This window comes from Ranitomeya imitator, chromosome 3, assembly GCF_032444005.1.
Source record: "Ranitomeya imitator isolate aRanImi1 chromosome 3, aRanImi1.pri, whole genome shotgun sequence".
NCBI lineage: Eukaryota > Metazoa > Chordata > Amphibia > Anura > Dendrobatidae > Ranitomeya > Ranitomeya imitator.
The window spans coordinates 486,048,425-486,073,690 of record NC_091284.1 but is presented as its reverse complement, the minus strand read 5'-3'; the positions used below and the strand labels follow the sequence as shown (position 1 = coordinate 486,073,690).

Here is a 25,266-nt window from a genome sequence, read left to right as displayed (position 1 = left end):
TTTAGTTATCAGTAACAAATGTATTATGACCTTTTTGGTTGAGTGGTGTACATCTTCCAAGTCCAAGAAAAAGAGTGCTGTTTGTGGAGAAAGAGTGAAGTTCTTGTCAAGAAGTTCACCGATATATGTAGAAATCTTATTCCATAAGTCTTTGAGAACTGGGCATGTCCAGAATATGTGTTTCAAATCTCCCTTAAGCCCACACCCTCTCCAGCATAATGGAGACAAGCCAGGTTTGAGGTGTGCTATCCTAGACGGAGTCAGGTACCATCTTGTTAATAATTTATAGAATGATTCATGTAGCGGTATGGATATTTGATGAGTATGAATTTTTTATTGCCTTCTCCCATTGTTCCTTTGTTGCGCAGAACTGGAGATCCCTCTCCCATTTGACCACATATTTGTTTTTTATGAACTCGCAATCCTTATTGAAAGAACCGTAAAGGAATTTAGTGCTCCAGAAGATTTTATGAGTTGGGTTGTTTAGAAGGAGATGAATTACTTCTGTTTTCGGGGGCACCTCACTGATGAAATTTTGAAGGCACTCCTTAACCATGCAATATTGCATAAAGTCTGAGGAGGGTATCTTGAATTTGTTTTTAATCTCGGAAAAACTGAGTAACCCATCAGCTGCGAGATTGTCTCCCGACTTTCGGATGCCATTTTTTGGCCAGAGTTCAGGTACCGAGAATCCGTAAACAGAAGCAATCAGAGAAATCGGGAAATTCTCTTTCAGCTTTGACTTCTCAGTTTTATTCAGTGAGGCAAGATGATCCCAAGATTGGGTAATTGCCAGAAAAATAGGATGGTTTAGTTTACATTTTTTTTTAAGTTGAATATATGATTGAAAAGGAGATTTTTAAGAGGGCTTGAGATGCTATGGTCCTTTTCTAGATCCATCCAAGATGGTTTGACATCTTCAGTTATCCAGTATTGGCTTTGTTTAATTAGGTTAGCGTGGTAATAAGCTAAAATGTTTGGTATCCCCATTCCTCCGTTAGATTTAGGATTATAAAGAACTGTTCTGTCTACTCTGGCTCTCTTCTCTCCCCAAACAAAGGAGATTTTTTTGTTGTAGCTGTTAAAAATCTCGGCTTATACTCAAGTATATACGGTATACTACATTTCTAATTAGTGGCTGTCCCCTAGTGAAGGCAGAGGGGGCATGTCAGCACCCCTTTATCACCAATCACCCAAGGCAGATGTTCCCCAGCGGCAATGCTAAGCTCCATGACTGAAAATACATAATATACTGTATAATGATGGACATGTTTTGCTTGTTCCCCTCCACCTCCTAAATAAACAAGGAAGGGTTCACCAAAGGTAAAGGCCGTCTTAATAGAATATCTCAACTTAAAAGAGCAAAAAGGAGTTTGACAGTTCTGGAAGTGACCCGATTCTCAACCACGTCAAAGATCATGAAAAATACATGGTCCATATGGAGGAAAAGCTACTTGAAGAGCCATGCTGGAAAACCGCAAACTAAATAACCCTCACAACCCACGTATCTCACACGGGAGCGCTGTCAGCTCGCGGAGACCTAAATCTATGACATCCCATTTCTGTGATCTAAACTCCATCATCAGATTCATGGGAAATGACAGGAAAAGTTTGAGGATGCGGAGAGCTAAAAATACATGAACATAGGGACTAAATCAGCATAAATGACAATATCCTCAAAGCTACAAGGGCAATAATACAGGAAATTAAATTTAACGGGAAGCCAGTCAGAAAATGACTTCTTGTTACATGTATATTGTAAAGGCAAGGGTTTTCAGCGTGCATATATGTTTATACCTATAGCGATCTACATATGCAGGGTCCTGTCCCCATCCTGACCCTCCAGGTCACAGTGATAAGCCACTTCTTAACTGAGGTAAGAAAGGCATCAAAGCTCTCAGCCAGCGAGGGGGGTCGGACCCTAATCTGGTGGGGAACATGAACCTTTGTTTTGGTAGCACAAGTTAACAGGAATGGGATGGCTGGTAATAAATCAGTGGTTCCAGTCTATCTTATCAGCTGAGGTAAAGGTACATCATAGCCCTCAGCCAGACAGGAGCCAAACCTTAAGCAGCTGGGGGGGGGAACAATACAAGTCATCCCCCACACCTGGCCTCAACTCAGCTCATTTGCTAGACTTAAAAAGCCCAAAAGGTACACACTCCACAGCAATTTGACCACTGGCATTGCATTCATTATCTTAGACTACGTTCCCATTAGCGTTTTGCGTGTTTGCGTCGGGCGACGCAGCGGCGACGCATGCGTCATGCGCCCCTATATTTAACATGGGGGACGCATGGACATGCGTTGTGCTGCGTTGTGCGACGCATGCGGTTTTTTTGCCGCAAGCGTCAGGCGCAGAAAACGCAACAAGTTGCATTTTTCTTGCGTCCAAATTTCAGCAAAAAACGACGCATGCGTCGCAAAACGCGTTTTTGCGTGCGTTTTGGTGCGTTTTTATTTGAGTTGTGCGTTGCATCGCCGACGCAGCGGCGCACAACACAAATGTGAACGTAGCCTTACAGCAAGCCATAATTCTCCCCTGTATTAGGGTACCGTCACACAGTGGCACTTTGATCGCTAGGACGGCACGATCCGTGACGTTCCAGCGATATCGTTACGATCTCGCTGTGTCTGACACGCTACTGCGATCAGGGACACCGCTGAGAATCGTACGTCGTAGCAGATCGTTTGAAACTTTCTTTCTCCCGCTGACATCGCTGAATCGGCGTGTGTGACGCAGATTCAGCGATGTCTTCACTGGTAACCAGGGTAAACATCGGGTTACTAAGCACAAGGCCGTAAACGTTAAAAAAACAAACACTACATACTTACCTTCAGCTGTCTGTCCCCGGCGCTCTGCTTCTCTGCACTCCTCCTGCATCCTTTGTCAGCGCCGGCCAGCAGGAAAGCAGAGCAGTGACGTCACCGCTCTGCTTTACGGCTGACCGGCGCTGACAGTGCAGAGGAAAGCAGAGCGCCGGAGGACAGACAGCTGAAGGTAAGTATGTAGTGTTTGTTTTTTTAACGTTTACGCTGGTAACCAGGGTAAACATTGGGTTACTAAGCGCGGCCCTGCACTTAGTAACCCGATGTTTACCCTGGTTACCGGGGACCTCGGGATCGTTGGTCGCTGGAGAGCTGTCTGTGTGACAGCTCTCCAGCGACCAAACAGCGACGCTGCAGCGATCGACATAGTTGTCGGTATCGCTGCAGCGTCGCTTAGTGTGACGGTACCCTTAGGCCACGCTCGGTATATGGGGTAGTTTTACCACAGTATTTGTGCGCAAAAGCCAGGAGAGGGTGATAAACATGGAAATGGTGACGTGTTTCTATTACACTTTTCCTCTGTTTCACTTCTGGTTTTGGCTTAAAAATACTGAAGTAAAGAAAACTCACCAAATACTGAACGTCTGAATTTAGCCTTGTATTCCAGTGTTTCTCTAAGGCTATTTGCACATGTTGCGGATTAGGCTTAGGAATTTCTGGTGCGGATTCTGCCTCTCCTGGCAGAAAATGCAGCGGTGGGTTTGTCGCGTTTATTGTGCGTTGTTGCTGCGGTTTTTTTTTGCAGATTTGCTGCGTTTTTTTACCCCTGCGGATTTCTATAATGGAATGGGTACAGAAACGCTGCAGATCCGCAAAAAAGAAGTGACATGCTCCTTCTTTTAAACCGCAGCGTTTCCGCAACGGATTTCCCGCAACGTGTGCACAGCTTTTATTTTTCTCATTGATTTACATTGTACTGTAAATCAATTGCGGATCTGCAGCGTTTCTGCACGGTAAAAAACGCTGCGGATCCGCAGAGAATCCACAACGTGTGCACATACCCATACAGTTCTGCCATTTAGTTTCAGTATTATCCACTGGATCAATGTCTATATCAGGGGTGGGGGGAACCTCAGACCCACAGGCCATTTATATCCCTCAATCACCTTATATCCGGCCCCTGGACAAAATTCCAGGGGACCGCAGCGCTTGTATTTTGATGGCCGCTGGCCCATTATTTTTTTTTCTTGCTCCGTCAGCATGGGCACACAGTTCACTACTGAGCTCTGAGGCGCATGCTGACAATAGTGTTAACGTTTGGACGTACTTTGTGGGAGGAGTTATGGCCCCCCTAGGGATGGTATAAGCATCAAAATGGCCCTTGGCAGGAAAAATTATAAATTAAAAAAAAAAAAAAAAAAATTCCCCACCACTGTTCTATATAATGCTCATTTTAGGGGCAATTTTAACACCAGGCACTATACAATAATTTGATTCATAAAGTAAGAACGCTCCTGAACTACATTGTAAGAGCAAAAATACACAGCATCATAAATTCACCAAAACGCATCGTGCCATTTTAACCTTAGACTTTGGTCTGACAACACTTGTCTTTTTCCAATGGCAACCAGCAAAAATGTGACTACCCCGTGCCAAAAAAAACAGGTAATTCCGGAGCAGCACCAGAGAAATCATAACTATAAAATGCACCCATCAGATATACCTTCATCAGTGCACTGCATGATGATTACACTATGAAAGATGGTGGAGCTGTGGTTTTGTTCACTGGAACATATTGGGAACATCGCGATTACAAACCAATATGTTGATGACAGCAAGAGTGGTGTCCATAGCTTTTCCTGCTTGCACATGCATATAGAAGAGCTTGGACCAAGCATATGCTTAATTGCTTCTGTACATATGTGCAGAAAGGGGACGCTATGTACAGTAGTCAATTGATACTTCTTCCTCCGATATACTGTATATGTGCGGTCATACTTTTCAGTTTGATGTACAGTGGTTCAACAAAACCTCCTGTTTGTAGATGGAAATTATAGATAGGCAGCTCGTAGATCTATAATTTCTGTAACCACATTGGGAGAAACTTTACACCATACATGACTTGGTGCAATTTTTGTCACTGGAGATTTTCCACTGTGGAAAGTCTGCAGGTGGAATCAGTCACATGATTACAAACCTCTACAGTGATGCAACATTACAGAAGGCTTACCTTTTTTCCAAATTTCTTATTTTTTCTCTAAGTGGAGCAATCACCTGTATAAAAAGAATACTGGAATTAGATCGGAAAATAAAAGGTTTGGTATGTGTCAGTGTTTTTTTTCATGTTCTTTCTTCATGAGCGCACAGCTTCCCTGCCTTCTGCGGATCACCGGCTAGTTCTGTTGCTCTCGAAAATTGCCTGTAGAGGGGGCACTGAAGCTGGACAGATCCAGATTTACTTTTTGAGAAGACTCGGTTATGCATTGCAATTTGGGCAGAAATCATCCAAGTCTCTGGAGCCTCTGTTTTGCAATAACGATAGGAAAACACTAACACTGTCCTGAATAGCTGTTCTAATTATTAGGTACATAATGGAAAATATGGCTTCCAATTCAATAGTCAATTATATTCAAAATTGTGCGCTCTGGGTTTTTTTGTTTTTTTTTGAGGAGGGGGCACTTAGACATTTTTAACTAATCCTGTTTAATTGTGGCATCAATAGCTAATACAATTATGTAAAAGACTGAGAAATCTAGAACAGTAAACAATCCAGAGAACAAACAGCCAAAATATATTAACTCCTCACTCCAGAACAGCTGTTCTTGAAATAGGTGGTTTTATGGAAAAAAAAATCTTTAATTAGAAGGTCAACCTTGGTGAGGAGCGCTGGGTCCCATCACATAGTGCTGACATTTCAAATGAAATAACATGATGGAATTGGCAGGCAATTCAAGACGGAACATTGGTGCAATTAATGCTGTGTAAGGCACGGGAAATAATTGAACGGACCTCTTCTATTTTGTTTTCCATTTTCTGCTCCCCGATCTCCTGGATTGACCTGCTGAGAAGAAAAAAGTAGGTAGGTCAGGACAATTATATCTGAAGAATGAGGCCATCTCTATACAACACTTACTTATCCGGTTTTTGGTGAAACAAGTTTAACCAAGAGTTTGTGATCAACACACCAGACAGGCACAGGTTAGAAAATCGCCTATAATATCTAGTTATCAATTTCAGGGATCTACAAGTAATCAGTGACCTTCATAGGGATGAATTAAAAAAAAAAAAAAAATACAAAAGCCAATGCAAAAATAGTCATTTAACCCCTTTACCCCCCAAGGGTGGTTTGCACGTTAATGACCGGGCCAATTTTTACAATTCTGACCACTGTCCCTTTATGAGGTTATAACTCTGGAAGGCTTCAACGGATCCCGGTGATTCTGACATTGTTTTCTCGTGACATATTGTACTTCATGATAGTGGTAACATTTCTTTGACATTACCTGCATTTATTTGTGAAAAAAACGGAAATTTGGCGAAAATTTTCGCAATTTTCCAACTTTGAATTTTTATGCAATTAAATCACAGAGATATATATAACACAAAATACTTAAGTAACATTTTCCACATGTCTACTTTACATCAGCACAATTTTGGAACCCACATTTTTTTTTGTTAGGGAGTTATAAGGGTTAAAAGTTGACCAGCAATTTCTCATTTTTACAACACCATTTTTTTTAGAGACCACATCACATTTGAAGTCACTGAGGGGTCTATATGATAGAAAATAAGTGTGACACCATTCTAAAAACTGCACCCCTCAAGGTGCTCAAAACCACATTCAAGAAGTTTATTAACCCTTCAGGTGTTTCACAGGAATTTTTGGAATCTATATACATAATTGTCTAAGGGGCACTTCCGTCTGTCTGTCTGTCCTTCTGTCACGGTTATTCATTCGCTGATTGGTCTCAGCAGCTGCCTGTCATGGCTGCCGTGACCAATCAGCGACGGCCACAGTCCGATTAGTCCCTCCCCTACTCCGCTGCACTCACTGCCCGGCGCCCGCTCCGTAATCCCCTCCGCTCACACAGGGTTAATGGCAGCAGTAACGGCCCGCAGTGTAACGCACTCCGTTACCGCTGCTATTAACCCTGTGTGTCCCCAACTATTTACTATTGATGCTGCCCATGCAGCATCAATAGTAAAAATATGTCATGTTAAAAATAATTTAAAAAAAAAAAAAAAAACCTGCTATACTCACCCTCCGCCGCCTTTCTCGCTCTTCGCCACGCTCCCGGGACCGCTCCATTGCAAGCGGCAGCTTCCGGTCCCGTCCCAGGGCTGGTGTGCGACAAGGACCTGCCGTGACGTCACGGTCATGTGACCGCGACATCATCATAGGTCCTGCTCTCACCAGCCATGGGACCGCAAGCTGCCGCTTGCAATGGAGCGATCCCAGGAGCGTGCCGAGAAGCGGGAAAGGCGGCGGATGGTAAGTATAGCAGGACTTCAACGGGCTATAGGTGAGTATATGTTTATTTTTTTTTTTAAGTCTCTATGCTACGTGGCTCTGTGCTTGCCAATATACTACGTGACTGGGCAATATACTACGTGGCTCTGCTACATACTATGTGGCTGGGCAACATACCGTACTACGTGGCTCTGCTATATACTACGTGGCCGGGCAATTTACTACGTGGCCGGGCAATTTACTACGTGGACAAGAATATTCTAGAATACCCGATGTGATAGAATCGGGCCACCATCTAGTGTTTAAATAAAAATGAACATTAACTTTTTTTTTTTTCACAAAAAATTTACTTCAGCTCCAATTTGTTTTATTTTACCAAGGGTAACAGGAGAAAATGGACCCCAGAAGTTGTACAATTTGTCCCGAGTACGCTGATACCCCATATGTGGGGGTAAACCACTGTTTGGGCGCATGGGAGAGCTCGGAAGGGAAGGAGTGCCGTTTGACTTTTCAATGCAAAAGTGACAGGAATTGAGATGGGACGCCATGTTACGTTTGGAGAGCCACTGATGTGCCTAAACATTGAAACCCCCCACAAGTGACACCATTTTGGAAAGTAGACCCCCTAAGGAACTTATCTAGAGGTGTGGTGAGCACTTTGACCCACCAAGTGCTTCACAGAAGTTTATAATGCAGAACCGTAAAAATAAAAAATCATTTTTTTTCAGAAAAATTATCTTTTCGCCCCCAATTTTTTATTTTCCCAAGGGTAAAAGGAGAAATTGGACCCCAAAAGTTGTTGTCCAATTTGTCCTGAGTACGCTGATACCCCATATTTGGGGGGGAACCACCGTTTGGGCGCATGGGAGGGCTCGGAAGGGAAGGAGCGCCATTTGGAATGCAGACTTAGATGGAATGGTCTGTAGGCGTCACATTGCGTTTGCAGAGCCCCTAATGTACCTAAACAGTAGAAATCCCCCACAAGTGACCCCATATTGGAAAGTAGACCCCCTAAGGAACTAATCTGGATGTGATGTGAGAGCTTTGAACCGCCTAGTGTTTCACTACAGTTTATAAACAGAGCCGTGAAAATAAAAAATCTTTTTTTCCCCACAAAAATTATTTTTTAGCCCCCAGTTTTGTATTTTCCCAAGGGTAACAGGAGAAATTGGACCCCAAACGTTTTTGTCCAATTTGTCCTGAGTACGCCGATACCCCATATTTGGGGGGGAACCACCATTTGGGCGCACGGGAGAGCTCGGAAGGGAAGGAGCAGTGTTTTACTTTTTCAACGCAGAATTGGCTGGAATGGAGATCGGACGCCATGTCGCGTTTGGAGAGCCCCTGATGTGCCTAAACAGTGGAAACCCCCCAATTATAACTGAAACCCTAATTCAAATACACCCCTAACCCTAATCCCAACGGTAACCCTAACCACACCTCTAACCCAGACACACCCCTAACCCTAATCCCAACCCTATTCCCAACCGTAAATGTAATCCAAACCCTAACTTTAGCCCCAACCCTAAGGGTACCGTCACACAGTGCCATTTTGATCGCTACGACGGTACGATTCGTGACGTTCCAGCGATATCCATACGATATCGCTGTGTCTGACACGCAGCAGCGATCAGGGACCCTGCTGAGAATCGTACGTCGTAGCAGATCGTTTGGAACATTCTTTCGTCGCCGGATCTCCCGCTGTCATCGCTGGATCGGTGTGTGTGACACCGATCCAGCGATGCGTTCGCTTGTAACCAGGGTAAACATCGGGTTACTAAGCACAGGGCCGCGCTTAGTAACCCGATGTTTATCCTGGTTACCATCGTAAATGTAAAAGAAAAAAAACCCGTACATACGTACATTCCGGTGTCCGTCAGGTCCCTTGCCATCTGCTTCCCGCACTGACTGACTGCCGTAAAGTGAAAGCAGAGCACAGCGCGCTGTGCTGTGCTTTCACTTTACGGTCGGCAGTCAGTCAGTGCGGGAAGCAGACGGCAAGGGACAGACACCGGAATGTAAGTATGTAGTGTTTGTTTTTTTTGACGCTGGTAACCAGGGTAAACATCGGATTACTAAGCGCGGCCCTGCGCTTAGTAACCCGATGTTTACCCTGGTTACCCGGGGACCTCGGCATCGTTGGTCGCTGGAGAGCGGTCTGTGTGACAGCTCTCCAGAGACCACACAACGATTTACCAACGATCACGGCCAGGTCGTATCGCTGGTCTTGATCGTTGGTAAATCGTATAGTGTAACGGTACCCTAACTGTAGCCTTAACCCTAGCCCTATTGGGAAAATGGAAATAAATTCCTTTTTTTTAATTTTTTAATTTTTCCCTAACTAAGGGGGTGATGAACGGGGGTTTGATTTACTTTTATAGCGGGTTTTTTAGCAGATTTTTATGATTGGCAGCCGTCACACACAGACACTTTATTGCAAAAAATATTTTTTGCGTTACCACATTTTGAGAGCTATAATTTTTCCAGATTTTGGTCCACAGAGTCATGTGAGGTCTTGTTTTTTGCGGGACGAGTTGACGTTTGTATTGGTAACATTTTCGGGCACGTGACATTTTTTGATCGCTTTTTATTCTGATTTTTGTGAAGCAGAATGACCAAAAACCAGCTATTCATGAATTTCCTTTGGGGGAGGCGTTTATACCGTTCCGCGTTTGGTAAAATTGATAAAGCAGTTTTATTCTTCGGGTCAGTACGATTACAGCGATACCTCATTTATATCATTTTTTTTATGTTTTGGCGCTTTTATATGATAAAAACTATTTTATAGAAAAAATTATTTTTGCATCGCTTTATTCTGAGGACTATAACTTATTTTTTTTGCTGATGATGCAGTATGGCGGCTCGTTTTTTGCGGGACAAGATGACGTTTTCAGCGGTACCATGGTTATTTATATCTGTCTTTTTGATCACGTTATTCCACTTTTTGTTCAGCGGTATGATAAAGCGTTTTTTGCCTCTTTTTTCTTATGGTGTTTACTGAAGGGGTTAACTAGTGGGACAGTTTTAAAGGTTGGGTCGTTACGGACGCAGCGATGCTAAATATGTGTACTTTTATGTTTTTGTTTTTTTTATTTAGAAAAAGAAATGTATTTATGGGATTATTATTATTTTTTTTTTTTTTAACACATGTGGAAATTTTTTTTTTTTTTAATTTTTTTACTTTGTCCCAGGGAGGGACATCACAGATCGCTGATCTAACAGTTTGCACAGCACTGTCAGATCAGCGATCTGACTTACAGCACTGCAGGCTTACCAAGCACCTGCTCTGAGCAGGCACTTGGTAAGCCACCTCCCTCCCTGCAGGATCCGGATGCCGCGGACATTTTGGATCCGGGCCTGCTGCAGGGAGGAGAGGTAAGAGACCCTCGCAGCAACGCAATCACATCGCGTTGCTGTGGGGGTCTCAGGGAAGCCCGCAGGGAGCCCCCTCCCTGCGCGATGCTTCCCTATACCGCCGGCACACATGATCGCGGTGTGCCTGGGGTTAATGTGCCGGGAGCTGTCCGTGACCGCTCCTGGCACATAGTGCCGGATGTCAGCTGCGATAGCACTGGACGTACTATTCCGTCCTTGGGAAGTAAGGCCCACCCCACATAGACGGAATAGTACGTCCAATGGCAGAAAGGGGTTAACCATAATAGTAATAAAACAAAAGCGTCTAAATTTCACAACCACCCTCAAACAGAAAAAGGAAACAAACATGTGAGCTGTGCCTGTCAGGCCTATTGCGCCTGTCAGGCCTATTGCACCTGACGCAGGGTTACATTTCCTGCACTTTCTAGAACAGGACTCAAAGAAACATTGAACTTATAGTTTAAAAGGGAAACATAAGAAGCAGGACATGTTTAGGATAAAAATACTTTTATTAAGCAAAATGGCAGCACTACAACAAAAACGTGCCCGCACTTGGAATACAAAGACAGTAATATAATGGTAAAAGCATATAATAAAGGGAAACAACGAACCACAATATCAAAGAACAATACCAAATATAATCACGCAAGTATAGCCAGAAATGACACCATGGGCAATAAATAGCCAATGTATACAATAAAACTACATTAATGGTGTGTCCCTGCTGTTGGCATAAAAGGGGAAGAATGAATATCCTGCATAAGGGATTTTCCCAAATTTACTGATGCAAACAAATGGTATATAGCTGTGGCATGTAGTACCAACCAAAAAGGAAGAGGATTATAGAAAGTGAAAATGATAAAAATAGATTATAAGATATACAGTGGGTAAAACAAGTATTCAATCCCTTGCTGATTTTGTAAGTTTGCCCACTGACAAAGACATGAACAGTCTATAATTTTAAGGGTAGGTTAATTTTAACATTGAGAGATAGAATATCAAAAATAAAATCCAGAAAATCACATTGTATAAATTATATTATATCATTTTGCTGTGAGAAATAAGTATTTGATCCCCTACCAACCATTAAGCGTTCTGGTTTCTACAGACCAGTGGTTCTCAACCTGTGGGTCGCGACCCAGGTGGGGGTTGAACGACCAAAACACAGGGGTCGCCTAAAGCCATTGGAAAATACATATTTCCGATGGCTTTGGCCACTGATAAGCCACGCTACCGTCTGCAGAAGCACTTATCAGCTGGAACGCACGAAGTTATGGACGTGCGTTCCAAACTGAATGCCTGCGCAGACGTGATTGCATCATCCGTCCGGGGCCTAAGGGGTGGGGGAAGCGAGGGGAACGCTCCACAGTCCATAGCAGCGCGCCTGCTCATCCATAGCAGCGCATTACGTGTGTCTGGCGCTTGCTAACATCATCAGTGGACGGACGCAGCAAGCGGAGGACAGAAGCCTAGGAGGCGGAGAGAAGAGCCTGCGAGACAGCCTGCTGGTGTAAAAAAGGTTAATAATGTAAAAACAGTACACACACCATACACACAATACTGTGTAAGTGTAAGGTGCTTTGTGTATAATCATTACACAGTACACAAAGCACCTTACACTTACACAAAGCACCATACATTTACACAGTGTGAACTACATCGGTCTTACCACTATAAGATGTAGTTCACACTGTTCCCCAATGTATAATTATCTCCCACTATTTTCCCATATTCTGAATGAGGAAATTGAAGAAATCAGCGGTTTCCGGAATTGAATCCGCCTCCTACTGATTTCATTGTGCGGCGGATTTGGTGGAAGAGAGCTCCCGAGAATCTCGGGTTACCACACAATCCGCCGCAGCCTCCTATTGATTTCAATAAGAGGCGGAGATTTCCGACATTTCTTCCTCTCCAATTTAAGTCAATGGGAGGCCGCAGCAGATTCCGCTCAAATATAGAGCATGTTGCTTAATTTTTTCCAGGCTAGAACTTTTCCTAGAGCAGAAAAATGCCAAAGGTGGAATCCGCCACCCCCAATAGACTGAAAGCGGCCTCACACTGAGGAATCTCCGGTGCGAATTCTGCAGTGTAAAAGATCTGCCTCCTATAGAAGTCTATTGGGGGTGGCGGATGTGAATACGGCCCCGTGGTCATAGTAACAGGTGTGTAATAGAAAACACAGGGAATAGTAAATAATAGGAAACTTTAACAAACTATTTAGACGCAACCATCTTATTTTTTCTTTAGCAAACCGTCTCATACCAATGGATCGTGTAGACAAGAATATTAGGAAAAGAAAATACACTGAGGATTTCTTGCAGTATGGTTTTACCTCAATAATTGCAGCAGGAATTGAGAAACCACAATGTGTCATTTGTTGTGAAGTTCTCTTAGCTGAATCTATGAAGCCGAACAAACTAAAACGCCATTTTAATAGCAAGCATCCAAGCTTTGCTGGCAATGATATCGACTATTTTAGAAGCAAAGCTGATGGACTCAAGAAATCCAGATTTGACACTGGTGGCCAGTACCACAAACACAATGTTGCAGCTGTTGAAGCGTCATTTGGTGGCACTCAATCGCCAGAGCTATGAAACCTCACACCATTGCTGAGGATTTACTGTTGCCAGCTGCAAAAGACATCGTTCGCGTGATGATTGGAAATAAATATGTTCAGAAATTGAATGCAATTTCCTTATCTAACGACACTGTCCGCAGAAGAATAGAGGACATGTCTGCCGATATTCTTTATCAGGTGATCCAGGAAATTAAACCTGCACCACTACCAATATTCAGTATCCAGCTTGATGAATCTACAGACGTGGCAAACTGTGCAGTTATTAGTTTACGCGAGGTATATTAATGATGGCGACTTTAAAGACTAGTTTCTTTTTTGCAAACCGCTTGAAACAACAACAACTGCACATGATGTTTTTGACGCAGTTGGTTCTTTTCTAAAAGCGCATAACATCTCCTGGGGAAAGGTTTGCGGTGTTTGTACAGATGGTGCTACTGCTTTGCTAGGATGTCGCCAAGGATTTCAACGTTTGGTACAAAATGAATCGCCAAAAGCAATCGCCAAATATTAGCGACGAAGACACTGCCACAAGATTTACAAGTACTAATGAAAAGCGTTAATTTTGTTAAGTCGAGCGCCTTAAACAGTCGGCAACTGTGCAACGAGCTAGATGCGCCAAACAATGCTCTGTTAGTCTAAGTTCACATTTGCGTTGTGCGCCGCAGCGTCGTCGCAACGCACAATGCAAACAAAAACGCAGCAAAACGCATGCACATGCGGCGCCATTATTAAAGATAGGGTCGACACGACGCATGCGTTTTTTAAAAGGTCGGCGCCGCCCGAAAAATGCAACATGTTGCGTTTGCCGCGCCCAGACAGGTGCGCCCTAACGCCGCATGCGGCGTAAAACGCAACAAAACGCAACACAACGCATGCACATGCGGCCCCAATGTTAAAGATAGGGCCGCACGACGCATGCGTTTTGTTGCGGCGGCGACGCTGCGGCGCAAACCGCAAATGTGAACGTACCCTTATTTCACACTGAAGTCAGATGGTTGTCAACAGAAAAAGTTTTAAAACGTATCTGAGCTTCGTGATGAACTGAAGACATTTTTTAATCAGAAAGCAAGACCGCAATTTCGAAGCACTTTTTAGCGATAAAACGGAGCTGAAGAATATAGCTTACCTGGTGGACATCTTTGTCATCTTGAATTACTTAAATCTATCACTGCAAGGACCAAAGGCAACGTGCCTCGATTTGTCCGAAAAAATTAGATCATTCAAATTAATGAAACTTCAGCTTTGGAAAAATAAATTGGATAAAAATAACATTTACATGTTTCCTACATTATCTGCCTTCTTTGAGGAACATGACATTGAACCAGACAAAATTATGATGATCACTTCTGTGAAAGAACATTTGCACATGCTTGCAGATGAAATTTCATCATACTTTCCTAATCTATCCGACACACCATTTGCACTTGCCAGAAGTCCATTCACAGTGAAAGTTGAAGATGTTCCGGAGACAGCGCAAGAAGAGAGCGCAAGAAGAGTTCATTGACCCAATTAACAATGATGCAGCGAGAACAGATTTCTCTACGATGCCACTGACAAAATTCTGGATTAAGTGTTTACAGTTATATCCTATTCTGTCCGAGACTGTGCTGTGCCGCCTTCTTCCTTTTCCAACATATCTTTGCTAAACAGGGTTTTCCTGCTTGCTGGTAATCAAGTCTAAATACCGAAGTAGACTTGTTGTGGAAAACGATCTTCGCTGTGCCCTTGCAAAGACTGCCCTAAGAATTTCTGAATTGGTAAGCAAGAAGCAACCACAACCATCTCCCCGAATTTGGCAGCACACTGTTGCAAAATATTGCACTGTTTACGGTTATATTACGGTTATATTTAAACCCATGCTATGCCATGGTGAAATGTTATTTATTTGGAATTGTTATATATAAACCCATGCTATGCCATGGTGAAATGTTATTTATTGGAATTAGTAATAAATATTTCTCAACATATAATTATCGTAAATATTGTTTTTGTGATTAATCACTATGTTTAAATTATGATTGATTTGAGAATACATAATGCATATCAGGTATTTACATTCCGAATCATAACTGTAGCAAAATTAGTTATGAAGTAGCCACCAAAATTATTTTTTGGTTTGGGGCCACCGTAACATGAACTGTATTGCGGGGTCACGAGAAAGGTTGAGAACCACTGAGTTAGATGCTCCTAATCAACTCGTTACCTCCATTAAAGACAGCTGTCTTACATAGTCACCTTTATAAAAGACTCCTGTCCAGACAAACCTCTACAACATGGACAAGCCCAAAGAGCTTTCTAAGGATGTCAGGAACAAGATCATAGACCTGCACAAAGCTGTAATGGGCTACAAAACCATAAGTAAGACGGTGGGTGAGAAGGAGACAACTGTTGGTGCAATAGTAAGAAAATAGAAGAAATACAAAATGACTGTCAATCGACATCGATCTGGGGCACCATGCAAAATCTCACCTCTTGGGGCATATCCTTGATCATGAGGAAGGTGAGATAGCCTAAAACTACACGGGGAGAACTTGTGTTAATGATCTCAAGGCAGCTGGCACCACAGTCACCAATAAAACCATTGGTAACACATTACACCGTAAAGGTTTAAAATCCTGCAGTACCCGCAAGGTCCACCTGTCAAGAAGGCACATGTGCAGGCCTGTCTGAAGTTTGCCAATGAACACCTGGATGATTCTGTGAGTGATTGGGAGAAGATGCTGTGGTCAGATAAGAAAAGTTGAAGTCTTTGGCATTAACTCAACTCGCCATGTTTGGAGGAAGAGAAATGCTGCCTATGACCCAAAAAACACCATCCCCCCATCAAGCATGGAGGAGGAAACATTATGCTTTTGCTTCTCTGCTAACATCACAGGACTACTTCACAGCATCAATGGGAAAATGGATAGAGCCATGTACCGTAAAATCCTGACTAAATCTCCTTCCCTCCGCCAGGACATTAAAAATGGGTCGTGGCTGGGTCTTCCAGCAAAACAATGACCCAAAACATACAGCCAAGGCAACAAAGGAGTGGCTCAAAAAGAAGCACATTAAGGTCATGGAGTGGCCTAGCCAGTCTCCACACCTTAATCCCATAAAATACTTATGGAGGGAGTTGAAGCTCCGTTGCCAAGCGACACTCAAAATCTTAATGATCCAAGTATTAAGTCTTGTTTGCCAGATGAATCAAATACTCCTTTCTCACTGCAAAATGATGCAAATAGATTTATATAATCTATACAATGTGATTTTCTGGATTTTATTTTTGATACTCTCTCTCAATGTTAAAGTTAACCTACACTTAAAATTACTGACTGTTTCACGTCTGTCAGTGGGCGAACTCACAAAATCAGCAAGGGATCAAATACTTATTTCCCACGAGAGAGAGATTATACGAGAGAGAGATTATACGAGAGAGAGATTATACGAGAGAGAGATTATACGAGAGAGAGATTATACGAGAGAGAGATTATACGAGAGAGAGATTATACGAGAGAGAGATTATACGAGAGAGAGATTATACGAGAGAGAGATTATACGAGAGAGAGATTATACGAGAGAGAGATTATACGAGAGAGAGAGATTATACGAGAGAGAGAGATTATACGAGAGAGAGAGATTATACGATATAGATGTTTAGTGTTTATTAAGGCGTTAATATATGAATGTAGAAAAGGGGAGTGCACATACCTGTGTGGTCCACAGTCCAAGTAGGGCGCACACCCCGACGCACGTTTCAGAACTTGTCCTTCGTCAGGGTGTCCCCCGTCCAAGTACATAATTTGGAAAAATCACTTATGCAAGATATTCATTCTTCCTTTTTGTGCAGACAGCAGGGACATACCATTATTTAATTTAGTTTTATAGTATACATTGGCTACTTATTGCACATGATGTCATTTATGGCTATACTTACGTGATTACATTGTGTATTGTTCTTTGCTATTTTGGCCTTTATTATATGCTTTTACCATATTTATTACTGTCTTTATACTCCAAATGTGGGTACATTTTTGTTGTAGTGCTACCATTTACCATTTTGCTTAATAAAAGGTATTTTTATCCTAAACATCTACTGCTTCTTACATTTCCCCTTTTAGACCATAACTGAGGTTTTCTTTGGTTCTTCCCGAATTTTCGAATGGTCTACCCATTCACTCACCTAGCAGCAATATGTCATCTATTACACATAATAATTGATTTTCAATTCTCAAGGTGATATATAGGAATTGCTACATTCGGTATGTGTTTATCCTAGAAGAGAACTCATCCTAAACCTGTTGGGTTTGTGGGGTATTCAAGTGTAAAAGGTTATAAAGAAAATATTTATATTAGATAAGACCTTTTATTTATTTTAAAAAGCCATTAGGTTGGGTCAAATGAAATGAAGTATACCTACATCTCTTAAGAGGGAATCTGTCAGCATTACATACACCAAAATATTTATATGTGCATGTAGCCCTTTCAATGAAGAGTATAGCAATACAGTTACACGACCAGTCCATCCCTTTAACAAAAAAAATCAAGAGTTTGATTTGATATGTAAATTACACTGAAGTTATTTGTGGATCTGAAGCCTCTGTCACTCCAGCTCTATTCTTCACCCAGTGATGCCAACTTCTGCTAGACTCAAAGCTCCTTTTCCTGAAGTCAGACAGCAAGGAGACTCAAAAACCAGGAGGCAGCGCTGGGAAGGAATAGTAGAGCTGGATTGACAGGATTTGGATTTACGATAGCCATTTGCATTTCAAATCAAACGTTGATATCTCCGTAATGGATTGGATTGCTGGACTAGTCTTTGAAAGAGATACATGCAGATATAAATAGCTTGGGGGGGTGAGAAAGATTAAATCCTAACTGCGGATTCACTTTAAGTAAAGAGGACCTTCCTTTAGAAAACAAGGAGTAAATATCAACAGTGGAGCAATCATTAGTATAGTGGTTTCCACTTTTGGAAAAAAAAATATGACCAGGGCAGCACGGTGGCTCAGTGTTTAGCACGGCAGCCTTGCAGCGCTGGAATCCTGGGTTCAAATCCCACCAAGGACACAACATCTGCAAAGAGTTTGTATGTTCTCTCCGTGTTTGCGTGGGTTTCCTCCGGGTACTCTGGTTTCCTCCCACATTCCAAAGACATACTGGACAGTGATGATAATGTGTGCAAAATGTACAGCGCTGCGGAATATGTTAGCGCTATATAAAAATAAAGATTATTATTTGTCCCTGAAAATTAATCTCAAATGGAAACTATCCTCTTAATAAGCCGGATTACTTACCGGTAATGCCCTTTTAATGAGCCACGACAGCACCCACTATGAGAGAGGGACCCGCCCATAGGAACAGGAAACCTACAGAGATAAAAAGGGCGGTCCCCCTCTCCTCCTCAGTTGTTTTTCAGAGTACAAGAGGAACCGCCATTGTCCAAATTAGTATATATGCTCATTATTGCATAAATCATTTAAATTATATTCACCCGTGGAATATTTTTTATAAAATTTATATATTTAACTAGGGTGGGAAGTGACAGGGTGCTGTCGTGGCTCATTAAAAGGGCATTACCGGTAAGTAATCCGGCTTTTTACCCTTCGCCACGACAGCACCCACTATGAGAGACTTTCAGAGAACCTTCACCTGGGTGGGATTACCGTACTAAGGACGACTCTCCCGAATGCCAAGTCAGATGTGGAAGACAGATCAAGTCTATAATGTCTATAGAAGGTAGAAGGCGACGACCAGGTTGCGGCCTTACATATGAGCTCGATGGAGATGTCTTTATTCTCCGCCCACGAGGATGACACAGCCCGAGCTGAATGCGCCTTCACTCCCTCTGGAGGATCTTTGCCTTTTGATGAGTATGCAAGATGGATAGCCTCCCTGATCCAACGGGACAAGGTAGCTTTCGTGACACCGTGGCCTTTTCGATGACCCTGAAAAGATACAAACAGAGCCCTACTCTGTCTGCAGGACTGGGTTCTCTCTATGTAGCTTAGGACTGCTCTTTTTACGTCCAACATATGTAGCTTCTCTTCCTCTGGATTTAGTGGGTTATCATAAAAGGAAGGTAGGAAAATTTCCTGAGATCTATGATACTTTGTCGCTACTTTAGGGAGATATGATGGATCTGGTTTGAGAACCACTCTGTCCTGGTATGTCATTAGGAATGGAGGGTCTATGGAGAGGGCTTGGATGTCTCCTACTCGTCTGGCTGACGTTAAGGCCATCAATAAAGCTACCTTGTACGTGACATTTTTTAGAGGGATGGTATCTAAAGGCTCAAATGGAGGACCCGTTAAGGCGTCTAGAACGAGATTCAAATCCCAAGGTGGTAGACGTGGGACATGAACCGGAGTAGATCGTTCACATGCTCTAATAAATCTAGCTATCCATCTATCACCTGCTATATTAGCACTGTAGAGGGCTCCTAAAGCAGATACCTGAACTCTTAAGGTATTAACTGATAGACCGAGCTCATGACCCTTTTGTAGGAACTCTAGGATAGCTTTAATAGGAACTTTACTAGAGAAGGGCTTTGTATAGAAGGTAAGGAATTTTTTCCATACTCTGCTGTATATTAGGGTTGTAGACCTCTTTCTACTCAGCAGCAGCGTGTTAATAAGTTCTTGAGAAAAACCCCTTAGGGTTAGTATCTGCCTTTCAAGTTCCACGCCGTTAGGCGAAGATTTTTGACTTGCTGATGATAGAATGGACAATGAGATAGTAGGTCTGGGGTCATTGGCAGAATCCAGGGATCGCACACTGACATCGCTCGAAGACATGAGAACCAAGGCCTCTTTGGCCAAAATGGTGCTATCAATATGACCCTCGCTTTCTCTTCCCTTATCTTTTTGATAACCAGAGGAATCAGCATCATTGGAGGGAACGCATAAGCTAGATCGTATTCCCACGGATGTTGGAGTGAGTCTATCATGTCTGGATGGTCTGTTGGATTTAAGGAGGCAAACCTCGGTACCTGTCTGTTTTTGGTTGCAAATAAATCTATTTGCGGCAGGCCCCAGATGTCCACTATGTTCTTGAATATCCGAGGACTGAGAGTCCACTCTCCTTGACGGAGTGTGTGGCGACTTAAGAAGTCGGCTTTTACATTTTCTACTCCTCTGATGTGGAGGGCTGTTAGTGATAAGAAATTGTTTTCTGCCAAGTTGAAGATGTTTGCCGCTGAACACATTAGACTTCCTGATCGCGTTCCTCCTTGATGATTTAAATACGCGACAACCGTCGTATTGTCCGACAGGACTCTGATATGAGATCCTCGGAGCTGGGGAAGAAACAAATTTAACGCATAGTAAACTGCTCTTAGTTCTTTCCAATTAGAGGACTGCTGAATTTCATTAGAATCCCAGCGGCCTTGAGCTATATCTTGATTCAGATGGGCTCCCCAACCCTCTGGACCTGCGTCAGTAGTGACTAATTTTGAGGATTTTATTGACCATGAGACTCCCCTGGATAAATGTGTTCTATCTAGCCACCAAAGGAGAGAACCAAGTACGTCTTTAGACAGGGTCATCTTTGTATTTAACTGATCATGGCAATACGACTGAACCTGCAGAACTTGATGTTGTAAGGTTCTGGTATGGTATTGGGCCCACTGAACCGCCGGAATACAAGAGGACAGAGAACCCAAGAGAGACATAGCGTCTCTGAGGGACATTCTAGGGTTAGACCTCGCCATAGCCACTTTAGAAATTATAACTGATTTTTTTGTCTTCTGGCAAGAGACATCTTTGACTTACAGAGTCCAGGATTAGTCCTAGGAAGGACTGGAGAGTGTCTGGCTGTAGTCTGGACTTTTTGAAGTTCACAATCCAACCCAAATCCTGTAATGATGAAATGGCATTAGTCAGACGTTCTTTACATTGTGAAGCTGAGTTACCAATTATCAGGAAGTCATCTAGATAAGGGATAATTAACGTATCTTGATGACGCAGATAAGCCATCACCTCGAGCATAACCTTTGTGAAAATCTGAGGTGCCATGGAGAGACCGAATGGCATGGCTGTGAACTGGAAGTGACGGATCCGGCCCTGTAGCTGTACCGCTACTCTGAGATATTGTTGGTGTTCCGCACAGATGGGAAGATGGTAGTACGCATCTTTCAAATCTAGACCCGCCATAAAGCACCTAGGGAACAATAGTTTAATAGTTGACCTTATCGATTCCATTTTAAAGGTATGATCACGGAGATAGGAGTTTAATCTTTTTAGATTAATTATAGTACGGAAGGTACCATCTGGTTTCTGAATTCGAAACAAAGAAGAATAGAATCCTTTCCTCTCCTGATTTTTTGGTACCTCTATCAGAACGTTCTTAGCCAAAAGGCTCAGAATTTCTATTTGAAGCGCTTTACGTTGTTCCGGCGCTTTTAATGATGTAACTACAAAAGTATTTGATGGTAATTTGAAGAATTCTAATTTTAGTCCTTTTTTGATTATGTTAAGGATCCATTGGTTTGCAGATATTTGCTCCCACTGTTGATGGAAATATTTCAATCTTCCCCCTACTGGGATACTACTGATGGTATCTACCACGTCTAGAGGTCTCGGGGTTATTGAATAAGGCACCTTTCGATTTTGCTTCCTTCGGATCCCAACGGTCTTCTCTGCTGTTCATACGGCCTCCTTCTGTTGAACGGCCGTCTCCTAAACGCTCTCATATAAGAAGGAAGAAACTGTTTAGGGAATCCCTTCCTTCTTTCTCCTGCTTTATTAAGGAGTTCATCAAGAACCTTTCCGAACAGGAACTCACCCTGGCATGGGATTGTACATAATCTGGACTTAGATTGTGTATCACCCTTCCATCCCTTCAACCAGAGGGCTCGACGGGCCGCATTGACAAGTCCTGCAGACCTTGCTGCCAATCTTAAAGAATCTGCTGAAGCGTCAGCTAAAAATGCCGCAGCACTTTTAATTAAAGGGACTGTTTGTAAGATCTTGTCCCTTGCGACCTTTCCTTTTATCTGCTGTTCAAGCTGGTCTACCCATACCAGTAATGACCTTGCAGTGCACGTGCCCGATATGGCCGGCTTAAAGGCTCCTGTGTTAGTCTCCCAGGATCTTTTCAGGAGTGCCTCAGTCTTACGATCCAAAGGATCTAGTAAGATTCCTGCATCTTCTACAGGAAGAGAAGATGGTTTGGAGGTGGATGCCACTGCCGCATCTACTTTAGGAACCTTGGACCATACTGTTAGTTCCTCGTCACTGAAGGGGTAACGTCTCTTAGAAGAGGATGGGAGAAACCCCTTCCCTTGTTTATCCCACTCTTTTTTTTACAAGGTCTTAGATGGCCGACACCACTGGGAAAACTCGCCTTTTTTTATGACCCAGACCTGAAAACATGATATCCTCTGCAGACTTTACAGGTCTCGTGTCTGGACACCCCATAGTGTTTCTTACGGATTTTATGAGGTTATCTATACTTTCTACAGGAAAACATGTTCCGCCTTCATCTTCAGACGAGCTGGAAGATGATCCTGAAGTATTGGAAGAACGGACAAGGCCCTCTTCGGACTCCGTACTAGAGGCAGGAGAGAGGTGCTTAGTTCCATGTTTCTCTAAGGATTTTGACCCGAGAGACTGGATCTCTTGTCGTATTATGGCTCTAATATTTGTAGATGTTACAGCCTCCTCATCTTGCAAAGTCTGCTTTATACAGTCCTGACATAACCTCTTGGGGTATGTGTCAGGCAGGGGTTGCAAACATAGAGCACATTGTTTGTGTTTAGTTTTACTGGACTTTTTAGCCTAAGGGGAGAGCAGAGAAGGAAGGGATCAGCTTATAGGTAGAGGATCATGAAACACTCACCCAGTGAAGTCAACGCCATACCGGTCTTGGAGGTGGAGACTTTGTGTGGGGAATAAGTAGATCTGATTCTCTACTTCTTGTCTTGCTCCTGTGAGTATCAGCTCCTGCCATGGAGCGATCACTCTTTCTTGCTAATTTAGCACTGCTCAAGCTCTCATCCACTACTGGTGGAGGCTCGTTATGTGCCGGGGACAGCATGGTGAGCAGTTAGCGCTGTGCCCCGGCCTGTATTTGAGCAGCGCGGCCATTAGAACGCCGCCTGCCACGAACCGGAAGTGTACCCATCCACTTCCGGTTCAGTGAATCAGCGCGGACTTACCCGCGCGATGCTGCCGCCGCCGCTCCCAGGCACATTCTCGCAGCAGCGCCGCTGGAGAGCGGACGATCCTCCACACCTGCCTCCTCCATAGGCCGGACTTCAGTCGCCCGGAACCTGCCGGATGGTGCCCAGACGAGGGGGGAGGATGCATGCAGTGCCTCCCCCGACGCTGCCTCTGATACCGCAGCCCCTGCTGTTCCCGCGGATACCACACAGGCGGGTGGCATGGTTCAGGTAACCTGGAGGTGCTCCGACCACCTCCCTCCATGTAGGTGTTCCAGGATTTCCGATAGGAACAGGAAACCAACTGAGGAGGAGAGGGGGACCGCCCTTTTTATCTCTGTAGGTTTCCTGTTCCTATGGGCGGGTCCCTCTCTCATAGTGGGTGCTGTCGTGGTGAAGGGTAAAATATTGCAATCATGTTAAACAGCATTATGTACTTACAATTGCTCATTTTGTCTTTCTACCCAGCTAATCATTCTGGTTTCTACATAGAGAAGGGAAAAGAGAAGTACCTTGCCCCTGTAGAAATCATTCTGCTCTTCCAACTCTTGAACCAGCAGTTCCCCCTCCCCACCAGGGACTTTTATAGTGACTCATACATGAAAAATTGACCTCCTGTTCCTACATAGAGCTTTGCAGGGTTCAACGAGTCAGTTTTTAGTCACATGAGGTCATAGACCTAATAGAAAAGAAGAATTATCTGGGCAGAAAGGCAAAATTAGCAATTGTAAGTACACAATGCTATATAATGGATTACTGCAATATATTAAGAGGATAAAACTGATGGGAGGAGGAAGAGTGCTTCTTTAATGACTGTAGTCAAGCTAATCTTTTGTCAAAATCAAAATCAGAGTTCTAACCTGAGGGCAAGTACACACGTTAAGTATTTGGTGTAGACGTTTCTGCATCTCTTGGCAGAAAAAACGTAGTGTAAAATAAGCACTTTTTTGGTGCAGATTATTCCCCACTCTGTAGGGGTGAGATCTGAAAATCAAAAATAAGCAACGCGTGTATGAGACTCCAGAATTCTCATTCACTTTGCTGCATCAGGAAATCATTTAGGTTATGTGACAAATCTGCACAGAAGAAACAAAAATGCGACTAATCGCCACGTGTGCGCAGGCCCCATCAGGTATACTCGCAAGTTTTTACATTGCTTACAATAATGGCTAAAATTAAAATAACCTTACCTCATGTTGACAAAGTTTCCCCAAACAGCTGAAAAATAAAGAACAAATAATGTACAACTGATTATATAATTATTTTTTCCAGTATCCACTGTTTCATTATGACAGCTGACGTTTTATAAACTTTTGCAATCTCTTACCACATTTAAATACAAAAAAGAAAAACACACCATTAAGCATGCACAAGGTCAACAGAACAGCGTCCGTTATCAGTCAGATAACAGTTTCAGGGTTATGTTGAAAGATATTGCAGTTGAAGACACTTCCAAGAACAGAAGTCACATCGGCCCTTTTCAGTCTCATCAGAAATCATTTTTCCATCATGGAAATGGTGTTAAAAGCACCACTCCAGCGATTTTACTAATTCTGTGTTCGGGATCACGCCTGTGAGTGTAATGCACGTAGTCACTCACCGGTTGCCTTCTTCACCCATTTTCAGCCCTGTTCCGGCACCACCTGACTGCAGTTGTGACCAGACAAGTCGCACAGTGGCTGACATGTGTCACCTTCAAACCTCCTCAATGCAAGTATATGGGAATTCTGAATGGACGTGGCTCCGTAGCCTCGTATTGAGAAAAGTGACTTCCGGAACACAGCGATCCGGCAGCTTACCAAAGCCATTACGTGTTGCCAGAGTGCGGCTGTAAACAGATAAAAGGTGCTGACTGTCGAAAATGGACTTACATGTGAGATACTTGCATACATGATTACTAACAAAGGGATAGAGAAAAAAAGGCTGGCGTTT

General features: G+C 43.1%; 1 protein-coding gene across 3 annotated transcripts in view; it reads right to left on the bottom strand.

The window, feature by feature from the left end:
* UXS1 (UDP-glucuronate decarboxylase 1) overlaps positions 1-25,266 on the bottom strand; it is a 145,824-nt gene that overhangs the window by 105,180 nt on the left and 15,378 nt on the right. For 2 of the 3 annotated variants that reach the window (XM_069757576.1, XM_069757578.1), the window contains exons 2-4: positions 24,525-24,552; positions 5,779-5,830; positions 5,000-5,043 (exon numbers count right to left, since the gene is read on the bottom strand). In XM_069757576.1, the coding sequence (XP_069613677.1) occupies positions 5,000-5,043; positions 5,779-5,830; positions 24,525-24,552 (124 nt within the window). The remainder of the gene's footprint in view (positions 1-4,999; positions 5,044-5,778; positions 5,831-24,524; positions 24,553-25,266) is intronic. The other variant, XM_069757577.1, reaches the window with a different exon arrangement.